The sequence below is a fragment of the Dendrobates tinctorius genome, unplaced genomic scaffold (genome assembly GCF_039654945.1).
Source record: "Dendrobates tinctorius isolate UK_male_01 unplaced genomic scaffold, ASM3965494v1 ptg000194l, whole genome shotgun sequence".
NCBI classification, from domain to species: Eukaryota; Metazoa; Chordata; class Amphibia; order Anura; family Dendrobatidae; genus Dendrobates; species Dendrobates tinctorius.
In genome coordinates this window covers 1,082,873-1,099,748 of record NW_027361861.1, presented here as the reverse complement: position 1 = coordinate 1,099,748, position 16,876 = coordinate 1,082,873, and the positions used below count along the sequence as shown (strand labels likewise).

The 16,876-nt window shown below is 42.6% G+C and overlaps 1 protein-coding gene across 5 annotated transcripts in view; it reads left to right on the top strand.

Annotated features, from left to right (window-relative positions):
- PAPLN (papilin, proteoglycan like sulfated glycoprotein) overlaps positions 1 to 16,876 on the top strand; it is a 123,175-nt gene that overhangs the window by 71,050 nt on the left and 35,249 nt on the right. For 4 of the 5 annotated variants that reach the window (XM_073552682.1, XM_073552681.1, XM_073552683.1 and 1 more), the window contains exons 10-16: positions 110 to 282; positions 938 to 1,061; positions 1,164 to 1,290; positions 2,615 to 2,674; positions 7,118 to 7,325; positions 7,427 to 7,603; positions 9,460 to 9,616. In XM_073552682.1, coding sequence (XP_073408783.1) covers positions 110 to 282; positions 938 to 1,061; positions 1,164 to 1,290; positions 2,615 to 2,674; positions 7,118 to 7,325; positions 7,427 to 7,603; positions 9,460 to 9,616 — 1,026 coding nt within the window. The remainder of the gene's footprint in view (positions 1 to 109; positions 283 to 937; positions 1,062 to 1,163; positions 1,291 to 2,614; positions 2,675 to 7,117; positions 7,326 to 7,426; positions 7,604 to 9,459; positions 9,617 to 16,876) is intronic. The other variant, XM_073552684.1, reaches the window with a different exon arrangement.

Sequence of the window (16,876 nt, the reverse complement as noted above, 5' to 3'; positions counted from 1 at the left end):
TAATAGCAACTATACATGGGGGGAATATAGTGATTCGGAAGGGGTGGTCCGAGTAGTGTTCAACCACTCTAAGCCTTTTAACCTATTGTAACAATTCTCTATGTTGTAGCTGTAAAGAATGCACGAGGGGAATATTACCTTAACGGGCATTGGACTATTGAATACAGTCGTGCCCTGCATGTCGCCAACACTATCCTTCATTACTATCGTGGAGCTGAGGGAGACCTGGCACCTGAAGTGCTGACAGCCAGGGGACCAACTACTGAGCCGCTAGTTATTGAGGTACCTACCTCTTGTCATATGCAATTTTGGGTAAATAGTTATAGGCATATTCCCAGCTCCAAGATCCTATCCCAATATGTAGTTGGTGTAATCATAATAATAATATTAGCAAATACCTCCAATTAGAAAAGTAGTATAGTTCTTCTGATTTACTATGTCGCTTACCCCATGTGCAGGGCATTGCAGTAGCTTAGCTATCCATGGTTACAAGCACTTATATAGTGACAATTAGCAGTTAGTGGTCATAACCATAGATACCTAAGCTACTGCAATGCCCTGCACATTGGGTAAGTGACATAGTTAATCAGAAGTACTATACTACATTTCTATTTAGAGGTATTTGCTAAAATAATTTTTATTACACCTACTACATATTGGGATAGGATCTTGAAGATGGGAATACCCCTTTAACTGTTGGTTAAGAAACTGTAAAATATATTGTATGCCTTTGGGATCGCTAGACTCCTCTAAAATTAATTAGTTATATATCTGATGGGAAGCATTTTTCTTACCTGAACCTGTTCTTCACCAAGAAAAGTGACCCCTTTGGTGCATCTGCCTGTGTCACCCTGATCGGTGGTGAATGCACTATGTGGCAGGATTGGCTTTCGGAGGACACAATACAGTGATAATTAACTGTACTTTCCAATCTCAGCTCATTGGGCAAGAACCCAACAAAGGAGTCTATTATCAATACTACCTACCCAATAAACTTGAAGAGGAGGACTATCAATGGAGTTATGGATCCTGGACCGAGTGCAGCGCAGAATGTGGTGGAGGTATGGCCAGACAGAACTGATAATAGATTTGTGTTATTGCTCAGTAAGAAAACAGTTCTCTAAGTATTACTGCTGTAATTCCATTATTTTGCATTTTGACAGGATACCAGTCCCGTTTGGTGTTCTGTACTATAGATAATGAAGCATATCCAGACTATATGTGCGCAGGGAAACGGGCCCCGGCAAGCAACAGAACTTGCAGCACACAGCCCTGTCCACAGATGAAAAGGTAGTCGTTGTTGTTGGACCTTGTAACTGTATTCTTTACCATTAGTGATGAGTGAACGTGCTCGGATACGGTGTTATCTGAGCATGCTTGGGTGCTAACAGAGTGTCTTCAGTGTGCTCAAATAATATGTCGTATAATAATTCCTCATGTTCGTAAAATATGTTCGAGTCCCCGCGGCTGCATGTCTCGTGGCTGTGTTGCCTGTTTGTTAGACAATCCCTGCATGTGTTGTGGCTGTTGAACAGCAGGGAGTCATGCAGCCACGGAGACTCAAACATATTTTACGAGCACAACGAAGACACTTGGTGAGCACCCAAGCATGGTCGCTCATCACTATTTACCATAAAATAAAATACCATAAAATAATCTGACAAATGATTGTAACTTAGAACTTCTCCACATATTTATTTAAAGGGAAGCCATCATCAGAAAACAACCTACCATTTAATCAAGCTTTCGTATTAAATGCATTTTTTTTTTTTAATTTTTATCTTATATCACACACTGTATTAAAGATAGAAATGCAGCAATTTTCACTTTGGCTAATGGAACTTTTTTATACTCTGACCTTATGTTCATTCAAGGAAAGACACATGAAAAGATCCCTGACCTTGATCTTTTGCACTGAAGCATCTAATGAGTGTGTGCAAAAGTTATTGTGAAGGGAGGTGAAGCTGTGACATCACCTATTATGATTGGTGGAGTCTGTGTTAACACCCTTGTTTAGAGGTGTTGCCTGTCATTGTAATCCTGCCTCTGAGTCTAGAAAAATGCCCTAGTGGACAATGTAAAAATTGCAGGATTACTATTTTTTTTTTATTTATTAATAGATAGTGATGAAAAAAAAAGAGAACAAAATAAAACCATTGTTTTTTAAAAATGCTTGAAATAAAAAAAAAACTAGTTTGTTGTTTTCTGATGTTAGCTTACATTTAAAGGGGTTGTCCAAGACTACAGTGCCAGTCTTGTCCATGCTGTGTGGTATCATAGCCTTAGCCTATTGAAATGAATTGGTTGAGCTGCAATGCCGAGTACAGCCCATGGACCGTTACTGGAAAAATGTGGCCCCTAAAGTCAAACCACTCCCAATTGGCTACTTGAAAGCCGTTAGTGATTATTTTATCTCGTAAGTCAAAATACTGTAAATGAAATCCTTTTTTGTGACCGAGGGACCAATTTTTCATCTTCGCATGTGTCTCAGTGATTCATCTACTTAAAAGTTGAGAATCTGATTTAAGTTTAATTCTGCAAGTCAAATATTGTTAAAAATATACCTATAGACGCATGAATTCATAACGTAACATCTGCTTATTCTGTGCAAAAGGATGTCTTACTTGTATCAGCCGACAATGTGGAGTCGCATAGTGAACACAAAAATGACCAGGTAAATAATAGTCGGGTTATTGTTCAGTTCTACTTTGGACTAACAAGTTTTCTTTAAAGACATTCTACAGAATCTTACTAAAAATCTAAGACGCTTGGGTGACAATTGGTTTCCTTCTTTCTTTATTTTGGTGATTTTCTCTAGCAATAAAACATTTCTGAAAAACTAAAACTTCTCAGACCCCAGATTTCCATGTTTTACAACTTTTTTTTTTTTAAATTTTATATACCTACAACAAAATATACAAGATTAAACTTCTGATAACATAGTTGGCCCGGTGAACAGTTACGGTAATTGACGCAATCCTCTGTGAATGAGCCATTCTGGCTGGAAAACGCAGAGCTCAGCCAAACATTACAACAACATATCCATTCGAGCCAATTAGTGTGGTTCCAAATGGTGGACTAGTGCATATGCCCAGATAGGTTAAAAAGTAATTTCTCATGGATTTGTCTTTTAAAGACTGTTTTTTAACATCATTTGCAGATTTGTCAACTCTGTATTGGTATCCATAGCAGCCAATGTAAATTATTAAAGGAGCACTCCACCTCCCATCAAAGTTTTTATCCTCTTATTATATTGCAGTCATCATATTATACAGAACTGTGTACTTACAATTGCTCATTTTGCCTTTCTACCCAGCTAATTCTTCTCTTTTCTCTGCTCAATGTAGAAACAGGAAGTCTCTTTTTCACTGCATGAGTCATCTCCCTCTTCAACTCTTGACCCAGCTGCTCCTCTCCTCCCCCTGACAGTAGAATTTTAGTTCTAATTATTATTATTATTTATTATTATAGCGCCATTTATTCCATGGCGCGTTACATGTGAAAAGGGGTATACATAATAAAAAACAAGTACAGTAATCTTAAACCATACAAGTCATGACTGGTACAGGAGGACCCTGCCCGCGATGGCTTACAATCTACAAGGGATGGGAGAGGATACAGTAGGTGAGGGCAGAGCTGGTCGTGCAGTGGATTGGTGGACCGGTGGTAGTGTAACGGGGAACAGGGGGGTAGTCGTGGCTGAGGGTGACATTACTGGCACACCCTGGCCCTCCGTCACATAAAGACATTGTCTCTCCTGTTGTGCATTTGATGGTTCATTTACTTGCACATCAGAGTCCTCTCCAGTCTGTAGGGGGTTTCCTTTCCCAAATACCATGCAAAAACAGGCAGAGTCCAGATCCAGTTTTAAACAAACAACTTTACTCACTTCTTGTCTCAGCTCGTCTAGATTAATCACAGGTACAACACAGGATCCTTCACACATCATAACCTTTCCTTTCCCTGTGTATCCCTTACACCTCCAGGAATATCGCAGGGTCGTACTGTCGTCTCCGGTACCGCAGCGTTCTGTCTTGCCAGCCTAACTACCTTCAGGAGTTCCCTGTCCGTTTCACCCTGGATATTTAGGCATCTTCCCACGTAGTTTACTGCAACCATGTTGAAGCTGCCCTGTATTCCTTCACCTCCCAAGTGACCGTTGCTCCTAAGCCCTGGACAAGCTGGGCTCCTTTACTTGAATGTTGTGTGGCACAACTGCCCTGTCCAGGCTCCCAGGCCCTACTGACTGAATTCTGGAAGCTCTCTCTATCTTACACAGTTGGCCCCTCCTAACTTAACTAGTTCCTATCTTATTCTTATTACTATCCTACAATGCCCGCTGTAGTGGGCTAATCCAAATACTACACTTTCCCTATCTATGCAGTGCATTACCCAGCATAACAATATTACAACACACCCATATAGCAGCATTATAAGACATACTAAATGTACCAGCTTCTCAGGGATGAATATACACAGGCAAGAAGGGATAAGTGTGGCACAAACCAGTCCTTGTACACCCTTTACACTTACTGCTGGTTGTAGGCTTGTCGGAAGAGGTGGGTCTTCAGGTTCCTTTTGAAGGTTTCCACAGTAGGCGAAAGTCTGATATGTTGGGGTAGAGAGTTCCATAGTAGGGAGAATGTGCGGGAGAAAGCTTATAAGCGATTTGGGGAAAGTGGAGATAAGAAGGGAGTAGAGAAGGAGATCTTCTGATGATTGGAGGTTGTGTGTATTTAAGTACCGAGAGACAAGGTCACAGATGTATGGAGGAGACAGGTTGTGGATGGCTTTGTAAGCCATTGTTAGGGTTTTGAACTGGAGTCTCTGGGTAATAGGGAACCAGTGAAGGGATTGACAGAGAGGAGAGGCTGGGGAATAGCGGGGGGCATAGTTTAGGATAGATTGGAGGGGTGCGTGAGTGTTAGAGGGGAGGCCACAAAGTAGGAGGTTACAGTAGTCAAGGCAGGAGATGATGAGAGCATGTACTAGAGTTTTTGTGGATTCTAGGTTAGAGAATCTACGGATCCGGGAAATATTTTTGAGTTGAAGTCAGCAGGATGTGGAGAGGGCTTGGATATTTGGTTTGAAGGAGAGATCAGAGTCAAGGATTACCCCAAGGCAGCAAGCTTGTGGGACTGGGGAGAGTGAGCAGCCATTTACTTTAATGGATAGGTCTGTTGGGGGAGTCGAGTGAGATGGGGAAAGATGATGAAACGAGATTTGTCCATGGTAAGTTTTAGAAATCTAGCGGAGAAGAAGAATGAAATAGCAGACAGACATTCTGGAATTCTAATGATGACTCACGCAGTGAACAGAGACTTCCTATTTCTAAATATAGCTTACAAGGATTCTGCTAGTTAGTTTTCAACCCCTTTCCGACTGCTGACGGGATAGTACTTCAGAGGTTGGTGTCCCCTGCTTTGAGGTGGAGCTCCAGCGGTGAGCTGTTATAAACTGACATGTGCCTGCAATAGGCGCGAGCGGAATCACGATCTACCTGCACCTATTAACTAGTTAAATCCCGCTGCCAAACGCTGACAGCGGACATTTAACTACCGCTTACGGGCGCCAGGCCAGAAGTGAGCTCATCGCCGACCCCTGTCACATGATCGGGGGTCAGCGCCGCATTGCCTTGGCAACCAGAGGTCTCATAGAGACCTCTATGGTTGTTGCCGACACGTTGCTATGAGCGCCACCCTGTGTTCGGCGCTCATAGCAATGCTGTAAATTTGCTACATATGGGTGATCTGAGCATCGCCTATATGTAGCAGAGCCGATCATGGCATGCTTTTAGCCTCCCTTTGGAGGCTATTGAAGCATGCCAAAAGTAAAAAAAGAAAAGTGTTTAAAAATTTAAAAAAAAGTAAAAAACCCTAAAGGTTCGAATCACCCCCCTTTCGCCCCAATCAAAATAAAACAATTAAAAAAATATCACATATACACATATTTGGTATCGCCGCATTTAGAATCGCCCGATCTATCAATAAAATAAAGTATTAACCCGATCGCTAAACAGCGTAGCGAGAAAAAAATTCAAAACGCGAGAAATAAGTTTTTTTTGCCCGCCGCGACATTGCATTAAAATGCAATAACGGCGATCAAAAGAATGTATTTCCACAAAAGTGGTATCATTAAAAACTTCAGCCCGGCACGCAAATAATAAGCCATCACCCGACCCCAGATCACAAAAAATGGAGACGTTACGGGTCTCGGAAAATTGCCTTTTTTTTTTTTATTTTTTAGCCATATTGACGGAAAAATAAAAAAGTTTTGGCTCTGAAAACAAGGGGAGCGAAAAACGAAAAATTGAAGAAAGCTCCAGTCATTAAGGGGTTAATCACGTGATGTCATAGACCTAATGGAAAACTGAATATTTAGCTGAGTAAAAAGGGAATATGAGCAATTGTAAGTGCACAGTGCTATGTAATATGATTGCAATATATTAAAAGGATAACAATTTCTTTAACTTTACCTAAGATGCTTAGGAAATTAACGCTTTGCTGCTACTGGATGCAATGGGCAGCAAAGACTGATTTTATTTTTGTGCTTTTGATAAACAGGGACTTGTGAGCGCTTGCGTTGTACGTACTATAGGAGTAGTGGTGTTGCAAGTCTTACCCTGGCGATCAGGACTAGTTTCCTCTGTAATAAAATATAAAAAAAAATCACTTTGCCTATAAAAGCAAACGTTATCCTGAGAGCACGCTATAGACTAACGCGTTTGGTGCAAGCCTTGGGCTTTGGTGACTCTGCATAATGCTGATTACTGGCGGTGGGTCCTGGTGCATAAAGCTCTATCTGCTAGAAAGGAATTGGTTTTGCATTAATTTTCTGAGCAGAGCATGTTGCAGAGGTGACAAATGTTTAAAACCATTGAATATGTCATTATACTTTATGGAATGTATTTTATTGGACCACATTAGTGTAACTCCTCTTTGTCATAGTCATTTCAATCCAGATCATGGTGGTGATCTCCTTTAATGCCCAATTAGATGCCTACCTTGGTATTTATTTAATGGTATGATCATTTTCCACTTGTGCCACATGCTTTGTGCCAGGACTCTGATGCTGTGAGCGTGTTTGTATTGCATTGCCATGTTAATGTCCATTTCAGCTGGAAGGTTAGCGAGTGGGGGCCCTGCTCATCCACATGTGGGGGAGGCACGCAGACCCGTACAGTGTATTGTGTCACATATGAAGGCAGGGCTTCCCAGCACGCGGTGAATGATGCCGAATGCACTGCTTTCACGGAAAAGCCACCAACCCAGCAAGTCTGCAATCTCCGGGCATGTGCAAAATGGAACGCTGGGCCCTGGACGCAGGTGAGCCACCCCATGTCAATGCTGTGTTACACACACACAAATCTCAACAATAAGATCTACGTATTTTTCTTTGTACTGATCTATGCGCTATTTGGTTTTAGTGCTCAACCGAATGCGGAGAAGGAATTCAGAAACGGACAGTTACTTGCAAAACGGACACCGGTGCCATCGTTCAGGATACAGCGTGCATGCACCAAGTCAAACCGGCTGATAACCAGCTATGCTACGGTGAAAACTGTGTGCAGGAAATCGGCTGGCATATCGGAGAATGGGGTCTGGTAGGAAAAGCTTTCAAACATTTATTTGATTCCTACAGATTATTCTCCAATGCATGGAACAAAACTATCCATTTGGACATTATTATTTATTATTATAGCGCCATTTATTCCATGGCGCTTTACATGTGAGGAGGGATATACATAATACATACAAGTACAGTAATCTTAAACAATACAAGTCACGACTGGTACAGGATGACAGAGGACCCTGCCCGCCAGGGCTCACAATCTACAAAGGGATGGGTGAGGATACAGTAGGCGAGGGTAGAGCTGGTCGTGCAGCGGTTTGGTGGATTGGTGGTTACTGTAAGTTGTAGGCTTGTCGGAAGAGGTAGGTCTTCAAGTTCTTTTTGAAGGTTTCCATGGTAGGCGGGAGTCTGATATGTTGTGGTAGAGAGTTCCAGAGTTGAGGGGATGCACAAGAGAAATCTTGTATGCGATTGTGGGAAGAGGAGATAAGAGGGGAGTACAGAAGGAGATCTTGTGAGGATCGGAGTTTGCGTGCAGGAAAGTACCGGGAGACAAGGTCACAGATGTACGGAGGACTCAGGTTGTGAATGGCTTTATATGTCATGGTTAGAGTTTTGAACTGGAGTCTTTGGGTAATGGGGAGCCAGTGCAGGGATTGACAGAGGGGAGAGGCCGGGAAATAGCGGGGGGACAGGTGGATTAGTCGGGCAGCAGAGTTAAGAATAGATTGGAGGGGTGCGAGAGTATTAGAGGGGAGGCCACAGAGCAGGAGGTTGCAGTAGTCAAGGAGGGAGATGATGAGGGCATGGACTAGGGTTTTTGCAGATTCTTGGTTGAGGAATGTACAGATCCGTGAAATATTTTTGAGTTGAAGTCGGCAGGAAGCGGAAAGGGCTTGGATATGTGGTTTGAAAGAGAGATCAGTGTCAAGGATAACCCCGAGGCAGCGAGCTTGTGGGACTGGAGAGAGTGGGCAGCCGTTTACTTTAATGGATAGGTCTGTTGGGGGGGTCACGTGAGATGGACGAAAGATGATTAATTCTGTTTTGTCCATATTAAGTTTTAGAAATCTAGCGGAGAAGAAGGATGAAATAGCAGACGGACATTGAGGGATTCTGTTTAGTAGGGAGGTGATATCTGGTCCAGAGATGTAGATCTGTGTGTCATCAGCATAGAGATGATACTGAAAGCCATGAGATTCTATGAGCTGTCCGAGGCCCTAGGACTGAACCTTGCGGGACTCCGACGGATAGGGGGCGCGGTGAGGAGATGGTGTGCGAATGGGAGACGCTAAATGTCCGGTCTGCTAGGTATAATTCCATATATTTCTTACCTACCTAACATGTATTGGCATATTGCCTGCAGAAAGCAGTCCGGTGACTGATGCATCGCTGCAATCAGCGTTTCTGATCCTACATCATGCTACTCTCCGATTTGTTAGAAAAAACCTGCTGACAGATTCTCTTTAAGCTAAAACTTTCCAGATTTCAAATCTGTTGTTTTATAAGTTCAGACACTCCCCTTAAGGTTCAAATTGACGGGGTTACAGTGCTCAATACAGTAGTTTAATCAATTTGCTACCTCTCCTTTTCTAGAAGATCTAATACAAAATGGAAGAATTATTGTAATTAGTGCAAAAAAAAGTGGAGCAGTTGCCCATAAGATTTGGTATGGCGCCACTTTAATTTCCAAAGGCCTTTTGAAAAGCAAGGACTTTAATACTTTTTGGTTATGTGTGACATCCTTCAATAAATCTCCCTCAGTGTTCTAGGAAAAGGTCTATTGATTTCCATGTTTCGGTGTCTTGTCAGAAGATCGATTCAGACTGAATTTCTTGGCTTCAAATCTGCTGAGCTGTTCACTTTTCTGATTCTTTTCACTCTCAGTGCTCCAAAAGCTGTAACAATGGTATCAGAAAACGCCAGGTGATCTGTGCGGACAATGATCGAAACTTTTATGAACCGGAGACGTGTGAAGCCTATGAGCCTGATAAACCGTCGGTGATTGAGAGCTGCAATATGCAGCCATGCTACCTGCAACAGCGTAAGTACGATATCATTCTACATGAATAGAGGCAAGAATGGGTAGAGCCTAGTAATGAGCAAATGTACTGGGATAAGGTATTATCTAAGCATGCTCAGTGCTAACCTAGTGTCTTTGGCATGCCCGAAAAATATGTTTGAGTCCCCACGCCTGCATGTCTTGCGGATGTTTGACAGGCACAACACATGCAGGGATTTCCTAACAGTCAATCCCTGCATGTGTTGAGGCTGTCAAACAGACAGTCGAGCAGCCACGAGGACTCGAACATAGTATTCGAGCACACCAAAGACACTCTGTTAGCACCCGAGCATGCTCGCTCATCACTAGCAGATACACAAGTGGAGAACTAAAATGATTTTTTATTTTGTTAAATCCAAATAATTCTAGAATTTAGTAGCTGAAATATATATATATATATATATATATATATATATATACAGTGCCTACAAGTAGTATTCAACCCCCTGCAGATTTAGCAGGTTTGATAAGATGCAAATAAGTTAGAGCCTTCAAACTTCACACAAGAGCAGGATTTATTAACAGATGCATAAATCTTACAAACCAAAAAGTTATGTTGCTCAGTTAAATTTTAATAAATTTTAAACATAAAAGTGTGGGTCAATTATTATTCAACCCCTAGGTTTAATATTTTGTGGAATAACCCTTGTTTGCAATTACAGCTAATAATCGTCTTTTATAAGACCTGATCAGGCCGGCACAGGTCTCTGGAGTTATCTGGGCCCACTCCTCCATGCAGATCTTCTCCAAGTTATCTAGGTTCTTTGGGTGTCTCATGTGGACTTTAATCTTGAGCTCCTTCCACAAGTTTTCAATTGGGTTAAGGTCAGGAGACTGACTAGGCCACTCCAACACCTTGATTTTTTGCCTCTTGAACCAGGCCTTGGTTTTCTTGGCTGTGTGCTTTGGGTCGTTGTCTTGTTGGAAGATGAAATGACGACCCATCTTAAGATCCTTGATGGAGGAGCGGAGGTTCTTGGCCAAAATCTCCAGGTAGGCCGTGCTATCCATCTTCCCATGGATGCGGACCAGATGGCCAGGCCCCTTGGCTGAGAAACAGCCCCACAGCATGATGCTGCCACCACCATGCTTGACTGTAGGGATGGTATTCTTGGGGTCGTATGCAGTGCCATCCAGTCTCCAAACGTCACGTGTGTGGTTGGCACCAAAGATCTCGATCTTGGTCTCATCAGACCAGAGAACCTTGAACCAGTCTGTCTCAGAGTCCTCCAAGTGATCATGAGCAAACTGTAGACGAGCCTTGACATGATGCTTTGAAAGTAAAGGTACCTTACGGGCTCGTCTGGAACGGAGACCATTGCGGTGGAGTACGTTACTTATGGTATTGACTGAAACCAATGTCCCCACTGCCATGAGATCTTCCCGGAGCTCCTTCCTTGTTGTCCTTGGGTTAGCCTTGACTCTTCGGACAAGCCTGGCCTCGGCACGGGAGGAAACTTTCAAAGGCTGTCCAGGCCGTGGAAGGCTAACAGTAGTTCCATAAGCCTTCCACTTCCGGATGATGCTCCCAACAGTGGAGACAGGTAGGCCCAACTCCTTGGAAAGGGTTTTGTACCCCTTGCCAGCCTTGTGACCCTCCACGATCTTGTCTCTGATGGCCTTGGAATGCTCCTTTGTCTTTCCCATGTTGACCATGTATGAGTGCTGTTCACAAGTTTTTGGAGGGTCTTAAATAGTCAGAAAAGGCTGGAAAAAGAGATAATTAATCCAAACATGTGAAGCTCATTGTTCTTCGTGCCTGAAATACTTCTTAATACTTTAGGGGAACCAAACAGAATTCTGGTGGTTTGAGGGGTTGAATAATAAATGACCCTCTGAATAAACTTTTCACAATTTTAAAAAAAAATTAAACAAAGAAATAACATTCTTTTTTGTTGCAGTGCATTTCACACTTCCAGGCTGATCTACAGTCCAAATGTCACAATGCCAAGTTAATTCCGAATGTGTAAACCTGCTAAATCTGCAGGGGGTTGAATACTACTTGTAGGCACTGTATATTTCAGCTTATAAATTCTAGAATTATATATATATATTATATTATATTCTTCGCAGTTGTAGCTTCTTGTATCTAATACAGAACTCTAAATACACTAATCAGACTAGAGATAAAGAGGATGTTTCACTAGATTTTTTATATTTAAACTGAATCCCTCCTCTAATTGCCACTGCTCCACTGATTCTGGAACAGTTTTTCTTTTTCTCCTGTGCCCCTCCATTCCAAAGTTATGCCCCCAGTAATGATGGTGCAAATTTTACCATTTTCATTTCAGTCAACTGGGCGTGAACCATAGAACTCCATTGTGGGCGTGGCCATTTTTTGATTGGTCCACAGAGAAGTTCTGTGGTTTACGCCCAGTTGATTGAAGTGAAAATGGCAAAACTTGGACCATTATTACTGGGGGCATAACTTAGGAATGAAAGGGCACAGAAGAAAAAGGAAATCTGTTCCAGAATCAGTGGAGCAGCGCCAATTGGAGGAGGCACTCCGTTTAAATTCAAAATCCAGTTAGAAGGTCCCCTTTAATCAGTAAAATTGTGTCTGCCTGCAGCCACCATTAAGAGGAGTTTACATCATACTGATTTTAATGCATTTTCCTTGTCAATATAACACAATGTATTAACCCCTTCACCCCCAAGGGTGGTTTGCACGTTCATGACCGGGCCAATTTTTACAATTCTGACCACTGTACCTTTATGAGGTCATAACTCTGGAACGCTTCTATGGATCCTGGTGATTCTGACATTGTTTTCTCGTGACATATTGTACTTCATGTTAGTGGTAAAATTTAATTCAAATAACTTGCGTTTATTTGTGAGAAAAACGGAAATTTGGCGAAAATTCTGATGTACCAAAACAGTGGAAACCCCCCACAAATGACACCATTTTGGAAACTAGACCCCCTAAGGAACTTATCTAGATGTGTGGTGAGAACTTTGAACCCCCAAAGGCTTCACAGAAGTTTATAACATAAAGCCGTACAATTAAAAAATCATATTTTTTCCACAAAAATGATCTTTTCGCCCTCAATTCTTATTTTCTAAGGGTAACAGGACCCTAAAAGTTATTGTGCAATTTGTCCCGAGTACGCTGATACCCCACATGTGGGGGTAAACCACTATTTGGGCGCATGGCAGAGCTCGGAAGGGAAGCAGCGCCATTTGACGCTTTTGGCTGGAATTGAGATCGGACACCATGTCGCGATTGGAAAACCCCTGATGTCCCTAAACAGTGGAAACCCCCACAAATGACACCATTTTGTAAACTAGACCCCCCAAGGAACTTATCTAGATGTGTGGTGAGCACTTTGAACACCCCAGTGCTTCACAGAAGTTTATAACGCCCGGGCGTGAAAATAAAAAATTCGTATTTTTTCCACAAACATGATCTTTTAGTCACCAATTTTGAATTTTCCCAAGGGTACCAGGAGAAATTGGACCCCAAAAGTTGTTGTCCAATTTGTCCTGAGTATGCTGATACCCCATATGTGGGAGAAAACTACTGTATGGGCACACGTCGGGGCTCGGAAGGGAAGTAGTGATGTTTTGGAATGCAGACTTTGATGGAATGGTCTGCGGGTGTCATGTTGCCTTTGGAGAGCCCCTAATGTACCTAAAAAGTGGAAACCCCCCACAAATGACCCCATTTTGAAAACTAGACCCCCTAAGGAACTTATCTAGATGTGAGGTGAGCACTTTGAACCCCCAAGGGCTTCACAGAAGTTTATAATGCCCGGGCATGAAAATAAAAAAATCATGTTTTTTCCACAAACATGATCAATTAGTCCCCAATTTTTTTATTTTCCCAAGGGTAACAGGAGAAATTGAACCCCAAAAGTTGTTGTCCAATTTGTCCTGAGTACGCTGACACCCCATATGTGGGAGAAAACTACTGTATGGACACACGTCGGGGCTCGGAAGGGAAGTAGTGACGTTTTGGAATGCAGACTTTGATGGAATGGTCTGCGGGTGTCATGTGCGTTTGGAGAGCCCCTAATGTACCTAAACTATTGAAACTCCCCACAAGTGACCCCATTTTGGACACTAGACCCCCCACGGAACTTATCTAGATGTGTGGTGAGCACTTTGAACCCCCAAGTGCTTCACAGAATTTTATAACGCTCGGACATGAAAATAAAAAAATCATTTTTTTCCACAAAAATGATATTTTTACCCCCAATTTTTTATTTTCCTAAGGGTAACAGGAGAAATTGGACCCCAAAAATTGTTTTGCAATTTGTCCTGAGTAGGCGGATACCCTACATGTGGGGGTAAAACACTGGTTGGGCGCATGTCAGAGCTTGGAAGGGAAGGAGCACCATTTGACTTTTTCAACTCAGAATTGGCTGGAATTGAAATCAGACGCCATGTTGCATTTTGAGAGCCCCTGATGTGCCCAAACAGTGGAAACCCCCAATTCTAACTCCAACCCGAACCCCAACACACCCCTAACCCCAATCTCAGCCCTAACCCTAACCCTAGCCCTAAACCTAACCCTAACCCTAGCCCTAACCCTACCCTAACCCTAACCGTAATGGAAAAATGGAAATAAATACATTTTTTTTATTTTATTATTTTTCCCTAACTAAGGGGGTGATAACGGGGGGTTTGATTTACTATTTATGGCGGTTTTTATGTTTGCCGGCTGTCGCACGCTAAAAGACGCTTTTTATTGTAAAAATAGTTTTTGCATCACCACATATTGAGAGCTATAATTTTTCCGTATTTTGACCCACCGAGTCATGTGAGGTCTTATTTTTTGCGGGACGAGTTGACGTTTTTATTGGTACCATTTTCGGGCATGTGACATTTTTTGATCGCTTTTTATTCCGATTTTTGGGACGCAGAATGAACAAAAACCAGCGTTTCATGAATTTCTTTTGGGGGGGTGCGTTTACACCGTTCCGCGTATGGTAAAATTGATAAAGCGGTTTTATTCTTCGAGTCAGTACGGTTACAGCGATACCTCATTTAGGTCGTTTTTTCATGTTTTGTCGGTTTTATGCAATGAAAACTATTTTATATAAAAAATAATTATTTTTGCATCGCTTTATTCTGCGAGCTATAACTTTTTTATTTTTTCGCTGATGATGCTGTGTGCCAGTTTTTTGCAGGACAAGATGACGTTTTCAGCGGTACCATGGATATTTATATGCGTGTTTTTGATTGCGCGTTATTACACTTTTTGTTTGGCGGTATGATAATAAATCATTATTTTTTGCTTCGTTTTTTATTTTTATTTTTTAAGGGGTTCACTAAAGGGGTTAACTAATGGGACAGTTTTATAGGGCGGGTCGTTACGGACGTGGCGATACCTAATATGTGTACTTTATTGTTTTGTTTTTTTTTTATTTTCAAAAAATGGATTTATTTGGGGGACTATTTTTTTTTTTTGTAATTTATTTGGCGATTTTTTTTAAATTATTTTAACACTTTATTTTTATTTTTTTTTTACTTTATTAAATAGTCCCAGGTGGGACATCACTGTTCTGTGACAGATCGCTGATCTGTCACATCACAGATCACTGTGACAGATCAGCGATCTGTCACAGGCAGTGCACAAGGCTTCCTCATGCCTGCGCTTTGCAGGCACTGAGGAAGCCAGCTTCCTGCAGGCCCCCGAAGGCCCCCGTCGCCATCTTGGATTCGGGGGCCTGCATGAAAGGAGCCCCCGGCAGCAGCGCTGCACATTGCGCTGCCGTGGGGGGCTCAGGGAAGCACGGAGGGAGCCCCCTCCCTGCCGATGCTTCCCTTTAACTCCCGGTACACCGCGATCATGTTTGATCGTGGTGTGCAAGGGGTTAACGTGTCGGGGCGGTCCTTGACCGCCTCTGACACATTGTGCCGGGTGTCAGCTGTGATAATCAGCTGACACCCGGCCGCGATCAGCGGCGCTCACCACGTGGGCGCCGCTGATCACGGTAGACGTACTATCCCGTCCATGGGCATAGGGGCCCGGGTCCCATGGACGGGATAGTACGTCGGATGTCAGGAAGGGGTTAAAGAGGTTGTACCGTCATAGAGAGCAACATATGACCCCTGGGGAAATTCGCTTACTGTCCCAGGACATGCTCCCAGCACTCCTGACCAACAGATGGTTTTAGAGGGGGGAAATACAGGCAGTCAGACATTTCCCTTCAAAGTAACTGAGCTGTTCAATGCAATGCAAGGACGGGTTGAATCTGCCAAATGGGAGCAGTCTGGACTCAAGATGCTGTAATTATGCCTCCATCGTCATTATTAATGGCCACTTCACTTGCATTTGCCATCAGTCAAACTCCTGATTACAGTGTCTGAGGCTACAGTGTTCTTGGTTGAAGCGCACCATGCTGTACTATAGGTTGGTCATTGGCAACCACATTTGGATCCTTCAGACGGAACCTGGAAACCCACCTCTTCAAGAAAGCCTACAGCCTGCAATGACCCCGCTGCCTCCTCACCACTACTGGAGATATCACCTCAACCAACACCGGAACTGCTGCAACCCCCCCACCCTACTGTCTCCTTCCCCACCATCCTGTAGAATGTAAGCCCGAAAGGGCAGGGTCCTCTCTCCCCTCTGTATCAGTCTGTGATTGTTAGCTTGTTTACTGTTAGTGATATCTGTAATTTGTATGTACAGTTGTGGCCAAAAGTATTGACACCCCTGCAATTTTGTCAGATAATACTCAGTTTCTTCCTGAAAATGATTGCAAACACAAATTCTTTGGTATTATTATCTTCATTTAATTTGTCTTAAATGAAAAAACACAATAAGAATTGTCCTAAAGCCAAATTGGATATAATTTCACACCAAACATAAAAAAGAGGGTGGACAAAAGTATTGGCGCTGTTCGAAAAATCATGTGATGCTTCTCTAATTTGTGTAATTAACAGCACCTGTAACTTACCTGTGGCACCTAACAGGTGTTGGCAATAACTAAATCACACTTGCAGCCAGTTGACATGGATTAAAGTTGACTCAACCTCTGTCCTGTGTCCTTGTGTGTACCACATTGAGCATGGAGAAAAGAAAGAAGACCAAAGAACTGTCTGAGGACTTGAGAAACCAAATTGTGAGGAAGCATGAGCAATATCAAGGCTACAAGTCCATCTCCAAAGACCTGAATGTTCCTGTGTCTACCGTGCGCAGTGTTATCAAGAAGTTTAAAGCCTATGGCACTGTGGCTAACCTCCCTAGATGTGGACAGAAAAGAAAAATTGACAAGAGATTTCAACGCAAGA